The sequence below is a fragment of the Anabrus simplex genome, chromosome 6, assembly GCF_040414725.1.
Source record: "Anabrus simplex isolate iqAnaSimp1 chromosome 6, ASM4041472v1, whole genome shotgun sequence".
Taxonomy (NCBI): domain Eukaryota; kingdom Metazoa; phylum Arthropoda; class Insecta; order Orthoptera; family Tettigoniidae; genus Anabrus; species Anabrus simplex.
The window spans coordinates 108190413-108212068 of NC_090270.1; the positions used below are offsets into that span (position 1 = coordinate 108190413).

General features: G+C 39.4%; 1 protein-coding gene across 7 annotated transcripts in view; it reads left to right on the forward strand.

Annotated features, from left to right (window-relative positions):
• step (cytohesin steppke) overlaps positions 1-21656 on the forward strand; it is a 512416-nt gene that overhangs the window by 383225 nt on the left and 107535 nt on the right. For 2 of the 7 annotated variants that reach the window (XM_067149869.2, XM_067149870.2), the window contains exon 1: positions 6988-8036. The exons of 3 other annotated variants lie outside the window; for them this stretch is intronic. In XM_067149869.2, the coding sequence (XP_067005970.1) occupies positions 7839-8036 (198 nt within the window). In that variant the 5' untranslated portion in view covers positions 6988-7838. Of the gene's footprint in view, positions 1-3909; positions 4004-6987; positions 8037-21656 lie in introns of those variants that run through there. 2 more of the 7 variants (XM_067149872.2, XM_067149873.2) reach the window with 2 other exon arrangements.

Below are 21656 nucleotides of genomic sequence, written 5' to 3' on the forward strand. Positions count from 1 at the left end.
AAGATTATTTATAGTTTATATTGTAACAACTTATTTTAGAACTTTACATACCGGTTTTCATTAAGATAGGACCATTAATAATATACATATTTGAGAATTAAATTTTAGGCCTTCCCCTAAACTACCATTTCTCTCAACGTGAAAAAAATTATTTATGGCCTAGATTGTAGCGACTTATTCCCGGACTTTACATACCGATTTTCATTAAATTCTCTTCAGCGGTTTTCTTGTGATGCGTGTACATACATACATACAGACAGACAGACAGACAGACAGACAGAAATTACGGAAAATTTAAAAATGCATTTCCTTGTTACTATGGACATGACTGATACAGAAATACCATCCTTTTCAAATTTTGAGCAATGTACAGACAAAACTCTTATTTTATATATATAGATTTTGATAAGCTAAAATTGTGATAAGCTAAAAAAATGTGTTATATCGTTTTATATAACAAATATGTTTAAATGTTACACAAATATGTACAATTGTATTCCTTTAATGTATAAAATGTACAAAAGAATATATTTTGATTTTAAGTCAATGGTTTTAAACCAGTCGAGAAATGCAAAATGATTCCGTATTTGCATTACTCTCAGAGGTAACGAAGATTTAAAATCACAGCGATTAAATTCGCATCTTCGCATTCGGTATTTTCAAGGGATCGCTTTTTGCCACTGTGAATCAGTGATTGTGGCGATACGTGTATCACTAAGAAGAGTCAACTATTCACTCCGTATGCCCAGTAATTCACCATGCGTTCAATTTATTGTATTTGCATCGATTGACAGACTGAAAAAGGGAGCTTTCTGCCTATGTTCACTGTACTGAGACTAAACGTTACATGAACTTTTGATCATAGACACGCCCTCTCTGCGCCCCACTACATTGTGGACCGCTGTTCTAGGTATATATATATATATATATACTTGTCCTGACTGATTGCCTGACTGATTTATCATCGCGGAGCCATAACTACTGGACATGAAGAAATGAAATCTTGAGAATACATTCATATTACAATGTAGGTGCTCACTAAGGGAGTATTTTTGGATATTCCGTCGCTAAGGGGGTGAAAGGGGGTGAATCTTTAAAATGAGTGTTTAAATACGTGAAAATTGGTATTTGGAATCTGCTTTAAAAATTAAGAAACACGTATTTTTTGTTTTCAGAAAATCCGGTTGAGAGGGGGAGGTGAAAAAGGGGTTGAATACCTGTTATGTGAATACTTATATCTCAAAAACTGAAGATGTTACAGACATGAAAATTGGTTATTTTGAATCTCCTGTAAAAATAAAGAAACACTTTTTTTTGTTGTTGGAAAATCTACTTAAGGGGTGGTAAACAGGTAACATGGTAAACGTAACATGTTACAGACGTGAAAATTGGTATTTGAAATCTCCTTTAAAAATAAACACGTATTTTTTATTTTCTGAAAATCCACTTAAGGGTGGGTGAAGAGAAGTGAACTTAGTTTATTTCTTTTTACGAGGATACTTATACATCAAATACTGAAGATGTTACAAACGTGAAAATTTGTAATTGGAATCTCTTTTAAAAATAAAGACGCGCATATTTTTTTGTTTTTTGAAAAACCTACTTTTGGCTTTGGGGGGGAGGGGCAGAACTGACAAAGGGAGTGAATTTTTAAAATGAGTATATCTCAAAAACGTTACACGTTACTGACGTGAAAACTGGTATTTTAAATCTCTCTTAAATATGAAGTACCGTAACACATACTTTTGTTTTCGGAAAAATCACTTGGAAGGGGGGGGGGGGTAAAAAGGACTGAAATAGGGGTTGAATTATTTTTATTAGGATACTGGTATCTCAAAATCTGAAGATATTACAGATGTGAAAATTGGTATTTGGAATCTCCTTTAAAAATAAAGAAACACGCATTTTTTGTTTAGTGGGGGAGGGAATCAACCTAAGGGGGTATAAAAGGAGTGGAATTCTTTTATGAGGATGCAAATAAGAAGTGGAAATAAAACAATACACCTTTAAGGGGTTTTGGCTGGGGGATGAGGAATGATGACAAAAATATACGTTTATATGAAACCGTTCGAATTACGAAGTTAAAATGTCAAATGATATCCTAGATGTAAACAAATGTAACCCCTCAGAGTTCGGCGAATATTTTTTTTTTTCCAAATTGCTTTACGTCGCAGCTACACAGATCTTTTTCGTGACGATTGTGATAGGAAAGGGCTAGGAGTGGTAAGGAAGCGGTCGTGGCCTTAATTAAGGTACAGCCCCAGCATTTGCCTGGTGTGAAATTGGGAAACCACGGAAAACCAAGATTTCACAGGTTGGTCTCTTTTACGTCCTAGATGTTAAATCAGATGTTTAAAACATTAAATTCTCCCGTATCGTGTTCAGCTGAGTGGTAGATTATAAAATAAATAATCATTCCCCCAAAACCGTTTGACGTACGAACTGAAGACGTATTTTACAGGCTCAGCTGACAGTGGACTCCCCAAAATGTAAAACTTCGAATAATACTGTAATTTTCATTTTAAATCGCAGCGAAGCACGGGTATCTTGCTAGTTTAATCATAAAGTGATACCGATATTAGAAGAATGATCTGAGTAGCACCTTGTTTAATAACCGGCTTTCAAAACCCGAATTCGATTTCAGCCCAGTCTCATAGCATCTAAGGGCGCTAGCTTGGGATAAAGTTTGAGTTTGTGTTTATAAGGTGTTGCATCACCAACTCCTGCGTGCATACCGTCTAAGACTTACAATAAGCGTCTTAAGAAGGATAAGTTGAGGGGCCCCACTTTATACTCTTGCTATTTTTTGGTGGCCTTCAGGCGGTTTTTTACCAAGGATTTTTTTCCCTTTGTAATAGCTGCAAGCAGGTTTCTAGCTCGGCTTACTTGTCGAAGGCTCGTCTTTTTACCTTTACTGCACTGGTCAAAGTTTGTTCTCTTACTCCCTAAACGTATTATGTTTCTATATCGGGACCTGGATTCATCCTTTCTTTTCTATTATTGCTGTATTACTGTAACATCGTTCTTCGAAGTGATTGGATTGGATCGCTGTCTTTTTTTAGTAAGGTAAGTGGTGTCAAATGGGCATTATAGTTAACTACCAGTTCACTGGACCAGTGCCGAAATGACATCTAATTTTACCATTTTCAGTTCTAGTCCAGTTTCTTTCATATTATGTAATTTAGGCGTAGCATCACATCGGGCAAAATTCATAAGAGCATTCACGAAGCATACCGAGCTTTTGCTGTTAAAATAATAGTGTTTTCAAAAATAAATCCTTCATATACTTTCCTTTAGTCCAGCTTTAAGGTAGAGCTTTGATCTATGCCTTAGGCTAACTGCGCATTTAATGCCATTATAAAGCTTAGGCAAGATTTAAATTTTTTAACTGTTCTGTTAGCAGCGTGGAAGACAATGTGAATTCCTACTTCTGGTACAAGGTGTTAAAGTGGCTCGTGTTGAAATGTCGCAAAAGCAGTATGCAGGAAAAGGAGAGACCTTACAGCTCCTTTCTGTACAGCCGTAACTGGGATTACTCTGGTCAGGAACAGAACTCGTATCTCACGTTTTAATAACAATGTGTGTCATGTACTGTTAAGCTCAGTTTTGAACCCGACCAGTGTTTTTTAAATGAATTTTGCGGACACGTTTTACTATTTTAAGATATATTTTTAATATGGGTAGTTGAAATTTCTATCCATTAACAAAATATTAACATTCTACTGTGAATTTCTTTTAGTGAGGAATTGGTTGTTATTACCGTTGTACCAAAGCTATAATCATTTACTCTGACAGAAATTTTATGTTGATAGGTTGCTGTTGTAAAACCAATGCCTCTTTGTTCGCAGCACAAACACAAGTAAGTACAGAACAACGCTTCTGCACGTATCTCTGTTTTGTGTTCACAGGCAAAACCATTCTGATTATGGAGGATGCATGTACAACACCATTACTTTAAGTATATTACGTGGTGTAAGGGATGCTCGCAGTCGCCGTACTTCTGGTATTAATATTTGTTTCTATCTAGGTATAGCATTAATATAAACTGAGTTATGTGAGTATTTTTAAACCTTCCTCAGAAGTACCACACTTTCGTACTACCCAAGGAGCCTTGGTTCTAATCCCGGCCAATGTTATTCCGAATCCACGTAAAACTGGAGGTCTCTTGGCTGTGACCTCGATATAATCACGGAGAACTACAAGCTTGGCTTGCTTTTGAGTTTTGTAAAATTATGTTAAGCTGTTTTCATGCGACGCCTCAACAGGCAAAGATTAAAGTGAACTTTTTTTTTTTGCACTTTGTTTGCTTGGTCCGAGAAAGAAATGAAGTATGGAACAAAAACTCTGTATTTACAGACGGTACAGTTTAATGCGTATTTTAAAATAATAATAATAATATAATATCATGATTGTAGTAGACCCGAAATAAAAAACATAGATGAGTCTTTCAGAAACTTGGCTATAGGGTTGATTTATTTTAAGAACTACTGAGTCTCTGGTTATCATGAGTATTTCTGCACGTGTAAACGAATAATGTTTATCATTATGATTACTGTGATTATAATATATTATTATTATTATTCAATTTAGAGGTCATTCATCTTGTATTTGTATGCTGGTGGTAATTTTCTATAACTGTCTTGTACATTACTCTGTATTTTGCATGATTGTGCTTAATAGTATATCTCTGAACTATAAACAAGACAGAGGGTAGAATGATGCAGTAGGCGATGACATTTAAGTGGCCATTTCAAGTTGATTGCTGCCTGGGATATTGGGCGTGTGTCAACTATGACATGCCGTAATGCAATTTTCATGTCAATTACAGACCGATCTGTTTTATCGTTTTATAATGTGAACCTAATTCTCTTTCGAGTCGTATAAGTAGCCTACACTTACCATACAACAGGTTAGCGTAGCTTAGTTCGCCCACTAAAACTATAAGTAATAAATAATCTGAAAAGAGATGTAGGGTATTAATTTCAAGCAGCTCGGCGCCACACCTCATCCGTCACTTCTACGTCAATCTACATCTTCTCTTCACGCACTAAAGACGAGAACGTTCCGATGGCACATAGGAATTGAACCGAGCGAGTTGGCCGCGGGAGATGCGGATTCGAATCCCACCGTCGGCAGCCCTGATTAATGCTGGGGCTGTACCTTTATTATGGCCACGGCCGCTTCCTTCCCACTCCTAGCCCTTTCCTATCTCAATCGTCACGAAAAAGATCTGTGTAGGTGCGACGTAAAGCAATTTGTAATTTTAAAAAAGATTATTCGTCGAACAGTGCATCATTTTACTTCTATGTCTTTTCGCATTAATCTTCAAACCGACAGCTACACAAGGCAAGGCATAACTAATTGAGATTGGGTCGCCAATTCAATGTACCGGTATTTGCCACATGGTTTATGTTTATTTGAAGCATAGTGAGGTTCGGCCTAAATTAACGACCTAAATCATTTCAGCGAAGTTAAATTTTTCAACAGGTAGTCTTAAAACGGAGCTGTGAAGAACATCGTCTTATGAAGGTAAATGTTCAGGAACCAACGGCACAAAGGAATGTACAGTACAACCTCATTAATCCGGACCCCATTCGTCCGGACTTCGCTTAATTCGGACAGTCGTTTAATAACAATAATAATAATAATAATAACAATAATACATAAATTCAATTACAGTATAAAGGTGAGTTGGGAGAGCAATATTGCAAACTACGCAGAGGAGGAGATCGTTGAAAGTGTGATCGCTGCAGAAAGCTCTGAAACGGATGGATATGACCAGGATGAAGCAGGTGATATTATGTATTAACCTTAAGCCAAATCTTAGTGAAATTAAAGACCATCTAAACATTGTCATTAAATACGCTGAAGATAACGATGAAAACATATCTGCATATTACGAATATTTGAGACATCTGCGTGAGTTAATTATTGAAGTAATTATCAGAGGAAGACAACAAAAGATCAGCAGTTTCTTCAAACCAGTAAGCGTGTCAAGTGTGGTCATTGAAGGTGTGCCTTGATTGCCATGTTCTAGTTCTGTACTGCACTAGTTATTCTGTATTTTGTAGGACCTAATACTGTATTGCATTATATCTTGTATACTAAATAATATTTGTATTTCTTAAATTTAAACTACTGTACTGTACTAGCTATTTTTTTACTGAACATTGTTTAAATATGTACCGGTACCCTGGCTCATTTCGTTAGTTACCGAGCTCCATAGCTGCAGTCGCTTAAGTGCGGCCAGTATCCAGTATTCGGGAGATAGGTGGTTCGAACCCCACTGTCGGCAGCCCTGAAAATCGTTTTCCGTGGTTTCCCATTTTCACACCAGGCAAATGCTGGGGCTGTACCTTAAGGCCACGGCCGCTTCCTTCGCAGTCCTAGCCCTTTCCTGCCCCATCGTCGCCATAAGACCTATCTGTCTCGGTGCGACGTAAAGCCAAAAAAAAAAAAAAAAAATCGTAGTAAGTTATTTTGTTTAATTCGGACAACGTAGAGCCCCAGTTTGTCCGGATTAATGAAGTTCTACTGTATTTCACTTTAAGAACATTCTAGTGGTCTTACAGATCTTACTGAACAAGTTGATATTATTGCTAATCTACTACAAGATGTAAAGCGCAAAGAATGGTGTAGCATCGTACGTTCAAATAAATCCGATAACGTAGAAAACACTTTTATTTTTATTTACCTAGCACCCCTGCATCTTAGGGAAACAGACGGATACCTTTTACGACTTCAGTACCGAATAGGTTTGAAGGTAAAAGGAGGATAAACAGCGGTTCGCTTGGCTGGTTGTTTGTCTCGGCGCGAGCTTAGGTTGTTGCCAGCGAAGGACGGTCGGGTCGAGACGGATGGGATGGATCGAAGCGCAGTGGGGAGAGAAGGGGCAGTACAAGTGGAGGGGCGGGGAGCGGTCACGTGAGATAGACGGAGATTAGCTATAGCGAATACAACCGCCTCAGTGTGTGTCGAAACGCATCGGGCGGTGGGAGCCAAGACTGGTTGCCGGCACTTGTCAAAACGTGCCTCGTGGTGCATTAGTTCGTTCTGACCTGTGCCAAGATTTCCGAAAGAACAGTTTCAAGATACAGTGTGCCTTACCCTTAAGTAGTTTCACCTTGTATTTTGTTGTTGAAGTTTTATTAAACGTTAATGATACGGGATATCCTGTGACGTACTGCATTAATGCTGTGCCTGTTAGTGACGTAGAAAATATTGTCACGGTGCGTTTAATATTTTTGTGGACATTTAAGTCGAAATAATTTGTGCACCCACCTGTGTGAGTACTTTTAGAACGAGAATTGTGAAATTATTTTTCGAGGGTTTTCCACATTGTGACATTTATCTGTTGCAACTTCGTGTGAAGATGTGCCAACCGTGCTTGCTTGTTTGAAGACGAAGGTATTCAGCTATGTATCATCAAGCAGGAATCTCGTATAGCAAGGTCGAAGTTTCGTGACGTAAAGGCAAGAGAGTGTGCATTAGGAAACAGCTATGGGCGCCGTGCCAACAAGCATAGCAATTTGTAATATACGTTGTTAATCATAATTCTGTTTGCTCCCAATTTTGAGGTGTTTAGCGACTAATATAGTTTGTGTCGGTGTTATAAATACGTTGATTTTCAAGGTGCCGTATAATCCGTCCATTGTGATTTCAGTCTTCAGAAAGAGGAACGTTGAGTTTTCAGTATTGTGTGTGTTGTGATTTAATAAACAGTGAAGTGGTAACCCTGTCGACTGTTTTACAAAGTGTACAAGTACATGCTGCAGTTACTTCAAGTTCTGTCATACTTGTTGAATGTGCCTAACTCAGTCGCCCTTTGTAATTGAGTGATGGGCATCATGCAGGAACATACACAAGGGCGATGGCGCGCTCAGCCGCCAATTGCAGTGGCTGCTGGATGGTTTTCATCGTTGCGACGTCCTGTTAAAAAGAGGGCCCGATCGGGTTCTTGTTCCAGCAACGGCATGCCGTCGGCACACGGACGTTTGTTAGCACGCTCCGCCTGGGATTTGTCTGCCTCTTGCCTGGTAAAGTCATCTTTAGAGCCTGCTACTCTTTGACCTATTATTTAGTTGTGGACGCCATACCATGTTTGGCAATTTCCTCAAAACTAATCAGGTCTTGGCCATAGCATATATGTTATCTACATTTGGTCTTCTGGTTGCCTGTACCAGGCCGAATTTCATGTTAGATTGCTCTCCTTAGATTTTAGAGCAATAGATATTAGACTTATGACAGTACTAAGAGGGGTGCATGTTACTTTAAAGTTTTATCATATTGTCTCTGAACGGTTGATCTTGCTTGACATTCCATTGACGTGTTTTCTTTATGTGGAGTGAGTAACTTCATGAGATCGCTTAAACAATAGTGGTTTATAGTTCTAACACGTGTAGATTTAAATAAAAAGAAAGTGGGGGATCGTGGTTCGTAATACATACACTATTTTTTTTTTTCTGTCTGAGATGGGAGAGTCCAGTCAGTCCAATTCAGCATGATCACATTAATGGAGTGAAATTACAGTTCCGCTTGTGCGTGGGGACGGTAGAATTCATCCATGATATCCTCTGCCTGTCGTAAGATAAGACCAAAAAGAGGGCACCAGGGGGCTGTGATGTTGGAAGCGTGGGTTGGCAACTGTGTGGCGAGGCATTTACCTATGAGTCGTATTACCTTAATCTTTCCTATCAGACCTCACTTGATCAACTTGTTTTCTTCCAGCCTCGACGGTATTAGGTTTGTGAGGCCTAGGGAGTTTTTAGTTTTCACGCCTTTCGTGGTCCTACCCTTTCTTTTATCGATACCTACATTTTTTGAAGAATTGGGCCTCTTTCTTTTCCTCTCAGTGTAGTGGTAGGGAGGATGAATGCCCAGTTTTACTTCCTCTTAAAACAGTAATCACCACCATTGCAATGAAGCATACGAGCAGCTGTATACCCACCTTGATAAATGAATGCACATGTTCTTTTGAGTTTTTCGTCAAACTGAGCATATGTAGTTTTTAGGCCCAGGACAGTTTGCTCAAATCTGACCTATACTCACAATATTTTAAGATTCATCTTAATTATAATTTAGATATTTACAGAGTTGATCACGAAGTCCATAGACATGAGAAACAATAGACTTTTCGAAACTGTTCCGTCCCAGAAAATCTCGAAATATTCACAATAGGCAACTCCGTGGTTTTGCCTTCGATCAGGTAGACATTGTTAGTGCTTTCTTAGTCAGTAAAATCTTCTGTTCGTTTCGCTATATAAGTCGGTTGTTCATTCGGTTGCAGATTTTGCCAGTTCTCTATACACATTCTGTCACTTTGACATACCTCATCCAGACAATGCTTTGGAGAATTCTTAATTAACAAAGAGGCTGCTGTGTAATGGATCAGGAATTCAGAAGTGGACTTAGTGTTTCTGGTTGCACTTACCTGCCTACCATAGTTAATCCATCGGTTTTTAACATACGAAACTGCTTAAAGAGGTTTTGCCGCAGTTATTTCCACATTAAATCTAAGCAGATGGTGAATGAGTTTAACTGATACACATTTTCTTTGTTTCGTCATAACATTTTTTTAGCGTCGGTGTTCATATACAAAAATTCACGACTGTCTAATGACGAGTTAGATATTCCCTTGCTTTTTATATACACGTCTGTTTGAAACTAATCGCGGCTAAAAGACAATATGGGTATTGACGCCGTATCATTAAAGGCAAATCGGTGGTGGTAATGGCAGATTTCTCATTGTACGCCGGAAGGGTTATGCTTAATTCTGTACCAATGCCATTGTCAACATTCCTTCAGTTGCTGTATGTTAAATAGACCAGACTGCCGAAATTATTTCCAGGCAAGGTATTGAAACTACTCGCGTTCGTACATTAAACCTTCCCTAAATTGAATCCGATTGTGTCGGTATTCAGTTACTGAGCAGTGTATATAGAAATAGCTGACTATGCTATATATTGGAACAGTCTTGCATGACCGAGCTCGATAGCTGCAGTCGCTTAAGTGCGGCCAGTATTCAGGAGATAGTAGGTTCGAACCCCACAGTCGGTAGCCTTAAAAATTGTTTTCCGTGGTTTCCTCATGTTCACACCAGGCAAATGCTGGGGCTGTACCTTAATTGAGGCCACGGCCGCTTCCTTGCTACTCCGAGCCCTTCCTTGTCACATCGTCGCCGTAAGACCTATCTGTATCGGTGCGACGTAAAGCGACTAGCAACATGTATGCGACTTGAAGATACCCTATTTTTGTATCATTCTTGTACTGTGTATGTTGGATGAGTCATCCAGGAAGACACTGATATTTTAGTGTGCTTTAATTCAATGTTTCTTCTAATATTGTTACATCTTACTCTTTTGGCCCTTCTCTTGATCTTCATTTCACTGAGATTTAATAAAATTTAGCACTCATACGCTTGAACGAGACCGTGTTGCCATGCGTGAGATTACTGAAGGCTACTTTCATCAGTGCTGTTATTCTTAGCCTGTAATCACTTGGCAGAGTGTCCATTGTCATTGAAGTTGCAGCCAAGTAACTGAAATCGCAATATACTGACGAAAACATGGCACTAGCGTGAAGTTAATATGAACGAGATCTGAAGGTGGATGTTATTAATTTATAGCAGCATGACTCAGAGGGAATAAAAACAATAACGAAATCACAAACTCAAGTGTTTTAAATATTCCAGGTGGCAGAATCACTCTGGAACTAATTATAACAAGTTGCAGTGAGTTCCGTGTATCAGTTAATTCATGTGAGACATTCTTTAAAATCTAAACCATCGTAATTCCTGCTCGGATCGTATTTCTGTAACAAATCCCGCACGCATACGGGATTTGTCTTCTCACATAAAGTTAGCATCGTTCCCAAAAAGCACGAGGTTAGATCCAGAACAAAATATTCGCGTCCTAGGTTGAAGAATTGACGAAATTGTTACAACTGCTCTGGCTTTAATTGCGAGACTATTATCACGAGTGAGAATGGACTGTCACTCCAGACATTACTTGTATTTCGAGATGAACACTGGTTAAAAGCCTACTCGCCGGGCTGAGTGGCTCAGACGGTTAAGGCACTGGCCTTCTAACCCCAACTTGGCAGGTTCGATCCTGGCTCAGTCCGGTGGTATTTGAAGGTGCTCAAATACGACAGCCTCGTGTCGGTAGATTTACTGGCACGTAAAAGAACTCCTGCGGGACTAAATTCCGGCACCTTGGCTTCTCCGAAAACCGTAACAGTAGTTGGCGGGACGTAAAACCAGTAACATTATTGTTCTTGTTGTTTAAACATAGTTTGATCAAGATAGTATCTTCCAAATTTCTTCCACTTTGGACAGTGATTAAATCACAAAATAGTGTACAGTATATTTTTATCCCATTCGCACATTGGTCATGGTGTGGCCTCTCGTTGCTTTGTGTGACATTAATGCGGCTAAAACAGTAATGCAGTGTAGACGATGTGCATAGCTAATTTTTCATACGATACAATGGGAGGATAAACGTGTCTTGGTTGCAGTTAACATACATCCATTTCTCCGCCCCAAAGTCGCCAGCTTTATTTGAAATGTGCATAATTGTACTTTTGTAGATACGATAGCATACCATATAGGCCTAACAATGTTTTTACATTCATAAGCAATATAGATGCCTTTGGTGTCAGGACGTAGTGTTCACAGTGCACTATATCTTCTGGTATGGGCTAGAGCAATTTTGTTACTTTCATTGATCAGTCTGTCTTATCCTTGGCTTTGACAATATGAAAGTGACTGAGGTATGAGCGATGCTAGTAATGCCATTCCTTGTGCAGCCAGTCCTTGCTATGAATGGTATGAAAATGTTGCTCATAGGGTCGGTCGGTGCATGCATTTCAGTGGGCTTGGCAGACTATCAGTCTGTAATAGCAATTTCTGGCTCGGTGAGGAAAGCAACGGGAAACTACCTCCTCATTTCCCCAATACGCCTCTTCAGTGATGCCTAGGCCATCTATGACAGCTGATGGCAGAGCTGTTGAGGATCCAACCAGCCTTCGGGCTGAAGACTGAACTGAACAAGCAATATAGATTGATAATTCATTGTTTTCGTTCTTGTTATTTAGCTGTTGAACTAGTTGGTGATAGATGAGTTAGAAAGCAAAAGCAAGCCTGTAGTTTTACGTGGAATCTATACCAATGGAATGTAACTTTTAATATCCAAAATCCCACGTGATTTTGCCGGGATTCGAAACGCAGCCATCTTTGTGTGAGGCAACAAATTGCTTTCGTATTCCGAATGTCTCCTAGTAGTTACGCGTCACTGTGAGTCTGCTTTAGATGCGAAGAACAAGGCCTAGCTAGTCATACGGTACATAACCTTTTTTTTGATTTGATTTTAATTATTTTAGCATTTACATAAGTACATGTTTGTCCTTTCGGTTTGCTTTTTTGCCAACTGATTGAGCGAACTACATTATTCTACAAATATTTAGGTGAATGCGTGCTTGCTAGCGTTCTTTTCAATTTTGTTTTATTGGCGTGTCTAGAAAACTTGTGGATTGGGAGTTCAACCGTGAGCTAATCCAGCAGCATGTTACAAAGTGGCCGTATGCTGGACGTCCCGCGGAGAGGACCAGCTTCGCCTGGTGATTTTGGGGTGATATTTCAACTACAATACTACTTCTTCCTAAATCCCTCTAGTGTCACAGGTGCGAACTGTCGCAGACGCGAGATCCGGCCCCGTTTTACGTCCAGATGCCCTTCCTAACGAAAACTCTACGTGGAGTGATATTCATTATTGCATGTTTGTATGGCGTGTTACGTATACATAAAAATACTTGTACACAGTAGTCAAGGCCTTGTTACAATTATACATTTTATTTACTTCAGAATGAGTTCCTACACCGTGTCATTTCGGATAGTTTGTTTACTGACATCATTATCCTACAATAACTTTCCTAGATAAGCGTGGGATTTGTGAAAGCAGATGCAACATACAATATGTGGTGGTCAGTAGGGTGAATCTCTACTTTCTAGAAAAAAAAATGATATTCAACTTTGACCATACTGGTTTGGTTGGTACGCGCGCTCTCTCCCGTGGAGTCGTCATGATATATTCTTTTTTTGAACGACACTGTGAAGACTAATTTCACTTGCAGCTACAAGTTCATTCTACCTGTATTGTAAAATCAAGGTGGTCAGTCTTGACATTACTGCTGGATTTTGTACTGCGCCGCACGTGTGTAGTTTTGCAATGCTCCCAGTTTGTTATATTTGGATGAATTTGCTCCCATCATTCAATGTATAAACTTCGTAAACATTTTGCTCTATACAATATATTAGCGCTCCTAGCTGTTTATGTGTAACTTCCAATCTAAAAGTTTCATCAGAATTACTGCTTCCCATTGTATCTTCAATTCCATAGCTCGCTTACAAATTCTTGAGAACCGAGCTCGATAGGTGGAGTCGCTTAAGTGCAGCCAGTATCCAGTATTCGGGAGATAGCAGGTTCAAACCCCACTGTCGGCATCCCTAAAGATGGTTTTCCGTGGTTTCCTATTTTCACACCAGGCAAATTCTGGGGCTGTACCTTAAGGCCACGGCCGCTTCCTTCCCACTCCTAGCCCTTCCCTGTCCCATCGTCGCCATAAGACCTATCTGTGTCGGTGCGACGTAAAGCAACTAGCAAAAAAATAAATAAATAAATAAATAATTTGAGTGTTCATTAATCTCTTTATGTTAACATAATACTGTACCGAAGCACTTGCTGATTCTTTGCTTCTTAAACTTCTCGCTAAATTTTCAGTAAAATATGAACATGATCAACGGGAAAACGTATGTTACATTCTTAATACTAGCAGTCGGCATGCATAAGATAGTTCTCTCCGTTCCGTTAAAAAAAAAAAAAAAAAAAAAAAAAAAACGGTCTTAGAGGTGTTCTATGGAATCCACATGCCGATCAGGGCAACTTTGGTTTTAAGGAATTGTCATACTCATCGATCCCTGGGAAATACGGGTTTGTATTCTCCTGGAACAAACCTTGTGTATCCTAAGATTTTTCTCATGTGTGTTCCATAAACTAAGGTTTCTGAAGCCAGGATGATTTTTACCCTGAAGCGTTGCTTATTTTCTCCTATAAGCTTGTGTGTCTAAGAGGAAACGTGGAGTCTCTCTGGTTTCCTCAGCAGATGTATGACTGGAGTCTTTTGCGTTTTTCACAACTTTCGAAGAGCTATACCTCGTGGAAACTAGGCATGCTTCTAAACTATCGTAATTATTTCACTATGACCGATAGCGTGCGTCCCCATGCGATCATGCGACTTTTTTAAAAAAAGCTATGTATTGTAATGATGTACCTTTGTCTGCAATAAGCGATCAGTAGTTTGCTTTGTTTTCCAGGTAACTGTATATTAGGGGTGCTTAGGTTGTGAATTTTCCATCAGCCATTACGAATCACAATTTGGTAATATAAATTTCGCATATTTTTAACATGCGTTGTGTAGCCTGTTAATGACGGCTGCTAAGGTGTAGGTTAGTTTTCTGGGAAACATTTGTCCTCGAGGCTTTTTTTCTTTCATCGTGGTAATATACATTTCCGAAATTGAATCATTAAAGATAGTACTTAAAGCATATTATTTTCATTTCAGGTCACAGCGTGTATCAGAAAAATGTAGGAATATGGCAGAATTGTCGTTTGATAATTGACGGAAAGCCACATCGCGATTTGCTGTTATCAATTTTTAAGAGAGCCATTTTTTAATCAACAATTCTGTTTGCTGCTGCCCTTGATACGTAATACTGGTCCGAAGATAAGTGGTTGAGATTATAGACTAACTTACGATGCATACTTCACAGATATGGGATGGTTTCTGTGCTGGATCACAGCCCACTGGGACTGAAAATGGTCACGTCACACCTGGTCGGCAAGATGACAGATTTTTTTTTTGCAGCCTGTAAATGAATCTGCTGGGATTAGAAAGGCGCTCACTACCACTAGAAAGCTTGCGGTGCAGAGTTACCGTCTGGACCGGTCAGCAATTGGAACGCGAAAGTTACCTTACCTTAGCGAACGACCTTCACCTTTCTTTTTTCTTTTGTTCGCTGACCTAAGCAAGAATCGTGCATGCGATGCAGACATTACAGTTCTTCAGGTGCGACTCGCGCTGTGCGTTCCACATTTATTATTCTATCCTACTAATTTAGGGGTACATGGAGAAGAAACACGACTGTTGCAATAAGAACACTGTATAATGGAGTCGGTCAGGATCTGAAAATCTTCTGTGGTAGGAGTACCACTTGGTATATCCATGGAATCGCACAATATCGCTGGGTCTGACAGGCCCGCAGAAACATTTCTTCAGTTTTGTGAACGATTACAGTTCGCTTCTTTAGAAGTAAAAACATAAAACACGAAGAATATCGTTCACTTTGCTTGGGCGCTGCAATTTAGCTATTCATTCACGGCGAAGAGTGATGTTTTTTACAAAATGTTTACATTTGAAATTTATTTTACCCGAGATTTTGCCGCAGTTATTTCCACGTTAAACCTAACCAGATGGTGAATAAGTTTAACTGATAAGCATTTTCTTTGTTTCCTCATCACCGGGCGAGTTGGCCGTGCGGTTAGCGTCGCGTAGCTTTGAGCTTGCATTCGGGAGATGGTGGTTTCGAATCATACCGTCGGAAGTCCTGAAGATGGTTTTCCGTGGCTTCCAATTTTCACACCAAGCACTTGCTGGGTTGTACCTTAAGGCCACACGGCCGCTATCTTCCCATTCTTAGCCCTTTCTCATCCTTACGTCGTCGAAAACATTAAATGTGTTTTTGCGACGTTAAACCACTAGAAGAAAAAGGCCTAGTGCTAGCAAACTGGTATTATGCGTATTTTATTCCAGCTTACTTTCTTCTGTTGGTAAGTTAGTATACTCGGTAGGAAGATGCCAAAAACAAGCTGTAGTTCAGTCTCTACAAACTTACGTATAGAAACAGATTATACTATACAGCCAGAGCGGAATAAAGTGAAATATATTCTAAAAATAACTGGTGGCAAACTTAGAGTTTCAGATCTTTGTGAAAGATGTTTACATGTTGAGTTCGTGGGTTGATGGTAATAGTGGGTATGATGTAGTTGTGCAGAAAGTAAAATAGTGAATTACTTCACACGTATAGTATTTGCGATGATATCACTGATGCATACGTTCGTAGGTTAAATGCCATCAATTTCCTTTCACGCATGTATTCCAGTAGTGATGCTATCAATGCCGTTTATCTCCACCAATGTTTCACACCTTTTTACAGTTGACCCTACTATAATAAGGGCGCGTGTCACGATCGATTGGTATTCGTGTCGTACGCTTTCATGAGATACTGGTACACTTGAAACTATTGTTCATATTGATCAGCATAAGATCGCGTGTTCTGTTACCAGGCGTGGAGAATGGTCACGCACTACGTTACGCATGCGAGAGTTGTTCCATTACACGTGGCGTTTTGTTTGTTGCTTACGAGGATACGAATGCTGGTCGGAGAGCTGCTTCTCGAATGGCTGTTCCTGTTGAACAGTTTTTGATGATGCTTGTTTAAAGGGGCCTAACATCTAGGTCATCGGCCCAGAACAGTTTTTATTCACTTGAAAGTTTCCAATTTTTTGCGCTCTTTATGATGAGTTATTTTAAGGGTTCATTCGTTCAGAATAATTTATCTTGATTTATCTAACAAGGATCTATCTTCCGAAAGAGTTCTTACCTCGTTATTTACATTCACAAACTAATTCTCTCTGCCTTCTCTTGCCATACGTAGTGTTTTCAATGCACTGTGTCGTCTTGTATGGGCTATAACAAATTCGCTACTTTTATTGACCTGTCTCTCTTATCCTTGGTTTTAACAGTAAGAAAGTGACTGAGGTATGAGCCATGCTAGTATGCCATTCCCTATGCAGCCAGTTCCCGTTATCCCGATTATAAATGGTGTGAATATGTTACTCCTTAGGGTTCGTTGCCTGAACTTGGTAGACTGATATTTAATAGCAAATTCTAACTCGGTGAGGAAACCAACTGCGAACTACCGCGGTTATTTTCCTAGTACGCCTCTTTGGTGACGCCTAGGCCATGTGGCAGTAGGACAGCTGATGGAAGAGCTATTGTGGTTCCCAACTAGCCTTCGGGCTGAATAATCTACATAATAATTCTATTGTATATGCACTTCGCTCAGTCTTCCGTTATATTATTTAATAAAAAAGCGGTAAATATCAAGAGCAAATGAGTAAACCCATGGCACTACAGCCATGATGAACCCAGGCATACCAAGCGACCGCTTCGCAGCCCGAAGGCCTGCAGATTACATGGTGTTGCGTGGCCAGTGTGATGTATCATCTAGGCAGTTTTTCTTGGCTTTCTATATCAGAGCTGCTAGCTCATCGTCAAATAGCCCCTCAGTTGCTGTCAAGTTGGCTGGGTGAAGCTCGAAACAGTCCTCAGGTCCAGGTAAAAATCCCTGACCTGGCTGCGAATCGAACTTGGGGTAAGATTCAAGCTCGATAATCTTAGACCGCAGGGCCGGTAAATATCGACAGCACTTTCGGCTATAGTGCGTTAGTACATCTACTGTCACTGTTGAATGCTCTTAGAACTTCCTTTCGTGATATTCGGGTCACCAGTCCTTAGACCAGGGGGTGGCAAACCTTTAGCGGCTAGCGTGTCAATTAGTCTTCATTACTTTTTATTGGCTAGTGTGCCATCGGTTATTTTTCTTTAAAATCACGAAATCCATCATTTTACTTCATTTAGGTATGCATTGCATATCAATCCATTCCACTGAATGTTTCATTATTTTATTTTGCAAACATCACTGAAAATTACATTATTAAAAAAATAGGTAAATTTTGAGAATAAGGCATATTTTTGCTTGAAACTATATAATTTATAAAACAAATATGGCCATAGAAATGATATATTTATTTATTAAAGCGTAATGTTAAAAATATGCTATGTTGCTAGATTTTCGACCTATTTTGTTACATGTAAAAATATCCGCTAAAATACGTTGGTATGTTGTCTGACGTACCACAGAAGTTGTGCTCGCGTGTCATCTAGTGGCGTGTCATAGGTTCGCCATCCCTGCCTTAGACTGACTTGATGCAGCTCTGTGCCACCATATCGTGTGCTAACATTTTCATTTCTACTTCATCTACTATAATATATTTGTGATATTCATGCTTTAGTCTACCCCTACCATTCTTACCGCCTACACTTACCTCAAAAATGCGCTGAACAAGTCCTGGGTGAAATTTAGCCAGATCATTCTCCTTTCAACAATTCGATTCAGCATCTCTTTATCTGTGATTCAATCTATCCGTCTCACCCTCAGCATTCTTCTGTAATGTCACATTTCGAAAGCTATTTTATTCTCCATGTTTCACTTCCATACACTGCCGCGCTCCAGACGAACGTCTTTAATTTTTTTAAAAATATCATGTGCCTGTGTTAAGTGAACAGCGTGAGCCTGTAGTCATGCTGGGGTGTCGGAGTTGCCATGCTAGTGTCCACGTAACTATTTTCATAGTGAGGATCGTCTCTAGGCAGTATTGATCTTATCTATTTTGTCTCCGTTTGAGGATGAAAGTGAGAAAGAAGACCTGTGCTAAATTGGATTAGTATTTATTTTTATCTTTTTTAATGCAGGGAATCTCTGTATTTCGACCAAGGGGAATGCTTTGCCGTGGCTGCAGAGGCGTACTTGGTTTACCCGGATGGATGTTGTTTTGACTCCTCGTCAGGAAGTTGAAACATTTAGAAATGCTTTCCGGGAGTTCCTGCATCGGAAGTTATTCTTTGCGAGGGTTCCGACACTCACTCTACATCTACTCGTCAGCCCAAACACACGTCGGCCGTACTCTCTTGATGGCTTATAGGCTGCCAGTACCACGGGTGAACTTGCTGCAGAGTTCTGGAAGAATCGTTTTTGATCTGAACACGGAAAAGAAATGAGCTCTTCGCTGCTTCTAGTGGGGCAGAAGCGATCGGACAGACGCTCCACTGGGATATTTTAAGCAGGGGGACAAGACGTCCCGGTTTTATTGGGACAGTCGGTCTTTTCCACAAATTGTCCCGGTGTTCTGAAATGTCTCTGGGTGTCTAAATATCCCGGTTTTTATTTTTAAAATGTCGATGGGAATTCAGTTTCAGCAGCAATATTCTTATCGAATTGGAAAGTCGTTAGCACCACCTCGACCGCCATGATTATCGTGCTGCTAGAATTACCATCACGAAGGCAGTCTCCAGTGTTGATATGATGGATTATTAATGTTGGCATTTCTGGTTCCAGCGTTCATAGCGAAAGCAATAATTGTAACGCGTAGTGAGTTTACAGTGTGTTAAAAAGTGTAACGCGTGTTGTATATTTTTCACTTTAAACTTCAATAACTGGAATATTGAGGAAAATAGGCCTAAAGCATTACCAACATGCCTAAAATAAAATGTACATTGAGTAATAGGCCCTAATCTCAAATAAGACCTGCCGTATATTCGAAAGTCAAAATTTGAAGATAAAGTAGAGTACATGTTGTAACTCAGTTTACAGTAGCACAAGGCGGGCGGGAGAAAAGACTTCAACGATCACATCAGGAAAACGAGTTGTAAAAGAGCTGGAGGCTGTTAGATTCATTTGTGTTGATTCCTCCAATAATAAACTTTTTCAAAATGTATTTATTTTTTATTTATTTATTTATTTATTTATTTATTTATTTATTTATCTTTAGTAGTGGCGGAGTAAGGACTCATGGCCTTCTCTTACACTTAACCACTTAAAATTGAGATGTTTCATTCCTACTTTGGGAATCGGTCAAGATTATTGAATATAGCAATCTTGTTAATGGAACTGCTGAAACTCTGGTAGCATACCTGACTGAAAGTTTGACCTAATACGTTTATAGGACAACGTTGTTGCAGTATCTGCTGATAACACAAATACAAAAGTACGGTGGCGTAGAAAGGAAAGGAAAGGAAAGGAAAGGAAAGGAAGGAACAATGTTTACTACAAATTAGCAAATGAAATTTATAAAAAAATTGGAATAGGGTGCAGCGTACATGTACTCAACAGCATTCAGATCTCAGCAGTTTTACTTCCAGTTGATTTTGAAAGGCATTGTATATAAAATATTCCTCTATTTTCATATTTACGCTGTCAGAAGATAATCTTTGAAATAATTCAGTTCATTTGCAGAGGCGGAATGTAAGGATCTTAGCCTTGCAAAAGCAAGGGGGGTGACATTACTGCCAGCCGCCAAACACATTATAGACTTACATGACGGCCTTACATGCATATTTCTTGACTATCAACTGAAGTCTAAATGTTCTCAGAACGCTACTTCTCTTGTTTGAAGTTCTTAAGAAGTCAACTTGAGATTTATAAGAAATTCCGCAAATCTCTTCAGCCTGAAAACATTTTTATTGTAGAGTCTGTGTTTGGTATTGAGAAACTCATTACTAAATTGGAAAACCGCAGATCCTTTAAATTTTATGCAACTGATGTGACAGACTTATTTAGAAAATTGGAGGAAGAGGGTGTCATTACATTGACTCAGTTTCATGTGGCACTGATTCACTTTTCAGTTACTGTGTTGAGTATCTTAAGAGACGAATTACTCGGAGCGAGAAGCCTGCGTGGAATGAAGTTGTAGTGTAAAGATTCTTAAAGTATAAGAGACTTCAGAACAATTCTGTGACAGTACACTTTTTGATCAGTTTAATCAACTTGTAGAAGCTGTGAATATGTATGGAAAGAACTTGAACAGTGAAAAATTAACTGTAGCTGTCGGGTGGATATTTGTCGTGGAGGAATGTAAAGAAAAATGTTCCCATCAATGAACACACATTCAGTTGTTGAATGTATACGGATGTGGTACAAGTATTAACTGAAATGGTGAGCAAAACAGGCTGCACTTAGTTCAGTTAAATAAGTTTTGATTGATAAGTCACTTTGATCTTACTTATGTAGATTTTTACGACTGAATTTAAAAAGACAGTCTAAATTGCTATCTTGATATACATGATTCCAAGGAATACAAAATAGAAAATGTTGAAGTTGACTGAAATTTATATCTTGAGTGAATATATTTTGGCACTGGCATAGTTATTTTGTCCTATTTTCTAGATGTTTCAGTATTTTTACAAATATACAATTGTGTCCCGGTTTATAATTTCCAAAATCTGGTCACCTGATTTTAAGTTCTCTCTCGCAACTGACAGTTGTAAGAGGCGGCTGGGCCTTTGGGGCTCAACTTGGGAGCGTTAGTTAGCATCCACAGAGATCCTTGGTGAGTCGTCGTCTTTCCACTTTCTCCCATTTACCTGGGGTCGGCATCAATGTGGATTAGGCCCGTTTTTACGGCCAGATGCCTTTCCCGTTTGGTAACCCTATTTGGGGGGGGGATGTATTCACTATTTCATCTTTCTGTGGTGGTGTGTTGTGTGTAAATGAAGATTTGTATTAAGATCACAAATACGCAGCCCTTGAGCTAGAGGAATTGACCAGATGCGGTTAAAAGTCAAAATTTCCGACTCGACCGGGAACAGAGCCTGGGAATCTGAACCGAAGGCAACTACGCTGACCATTCAGCCAAGGAGCCAGACCCTTGCTGAGTCTGACATTGCTTCCACTTGCTGGTGCCAGGCTCATGATTCCTATATCG